Here is a 1264-nt window from a genome sequence, read left to right as displayed (position 1 = left end):
TCTCCCTCTGATCAATGTTTATAAACAATGTTACTTTGTATCTTCCTATCTCCCTCTGATCAATGTTTATATACAATGTTACTTTGTATCTCTCTATCCCCCTCTGATCAATGTTTATATACAATGTTACTTTGTATCTCTCTATCTCTCCCTCTGATCAATGTTTATATACAATGTTACTTTGTATCTCTCCCTCTGATCAATGTTTATAAACAATGTTACTTTGTGCAGCAGACCCTGATTGTAAAGTAATGCCTGCTGTGGAGAGAGCTACAAGAAGCTGGTGTAAAGATAACGTCAGCAACTTATGTTAGCTATATTAAAAAAAAAAAAAAATGAAGTGATATTTTTCTAATTATATTTCTGCATTTCATAAAACCTCTTCTTCTCCCCTCGGCAGGTGTGTACTTTGACTCGTGTGTGCGTCAGATCAAGTTTGTGGATTTCTGCGGCAAGTACCGCCTCCCCCTCATGCATTATCTCTGCTCCCCGGAATGCTCCTCCCCCTGCAGCTCTGTCTCCTCCCAAAGCGAATCCGACTCGGAGGACGAGGCCATGGTGGCGGCACGCAGGATGCAGAAAGTACTTCTAGGCTGAGCCGCTCTCAACAAAAACTGACATGGACAGGAATTTCCGCCCTCTGTTGGTCGCCACACAGGTCTCCGCTCTGGACTAACAATGCGGAGCGCGTTGGCCTCCCTTTTAAAGGGCATGATTCCGGCGATGCTCCTGCTGGACCTTTCAGTACAATCTGAAGTTTATCTAACCATTTGACACGGCATATCCGCCATCTTGATGCTGGAGATTGACTGTACGTTGGCCAGCACTTCTGCCACTGTGTGCACAAAGCCAGCGGCGCATCGGCCATCTTATTCCGAATATTGACTGTACGTTGACCAGCACTTTGCCGTTGTGCGCCCAAATGTGATGCGGTGCATCGGCCATCTTGTTCTGATTCCAGAGATTGACTGTACGTTGGCCAGCACTTCCTCACTGTGTGCCCAAACATGACATGGTGTATTGGCCATCTTGTTTCTGGAACTTGACTGTACATTGGCCAGCACTTAGTCAATGTGTGCCCAAATTATGACACGGCGTATCAGCCATCTTGTACCGATTCTGGAAATTTACTGTACATCGGCCAGGAGTCCGCCGCTGTGTGCAAAGAAATGGCTTATGTGTCACTTTATGGACAAGGTAGAAGGACTGTATATGGTTGTCGTACAATAGCTGATCCGGCCCCCCCCGGGCTTGCAGCGTCTGG

The 1264-nt window shown here is 46.4% G+C and overlaps 1 protein-coding gene across 1 annotated transcript in view; it reads left to right on the top strand.

Moving 5' to 3' along the window:
* The window catches only part of LRRC58 (leucine rich repeat containing 58), a 14131-nt gene extending 13532 nt beyond the window's left edge, over positions 1–599 (top strand). The window contains exon 4 of the mRNA XM_018573092.1: positions 401–599. Within this exon, the coding sequence (XP_018428594.1) occupies positions 401–597 (197 nt within the window). The 3' untranslated portion in view covers positions 598–599. The remainder of the gene's footprint in view (positions 1–400) is intronic.
* The last annotated feature ends 665 nt before the right edge of the window (positions 600–1264 follow it).

The sequence above is a fragment of the Nanorana parkeri genome, unplaced genomic scaffold (assembly GCF_000935625.1).
Source record: "Nanorana parkeri isolate BGI_ZX_2015 unplaced genomic scaffold, ASM93562v1 scaffold2232, whole genome shotgun sequence".
In the NCBI taxonomy this organism is placed as follows: domain Eukaryota; kingdom Metazoa; phylum Chordata; class Amphibia; order Anura; family Dicroglossidae; genus Nanorana; species Nanorana parkeri.
Note: the sequence above shows the minus strand (reverse complement) of the source record. Positions and strands in the feature narration are given on the sequence as shown.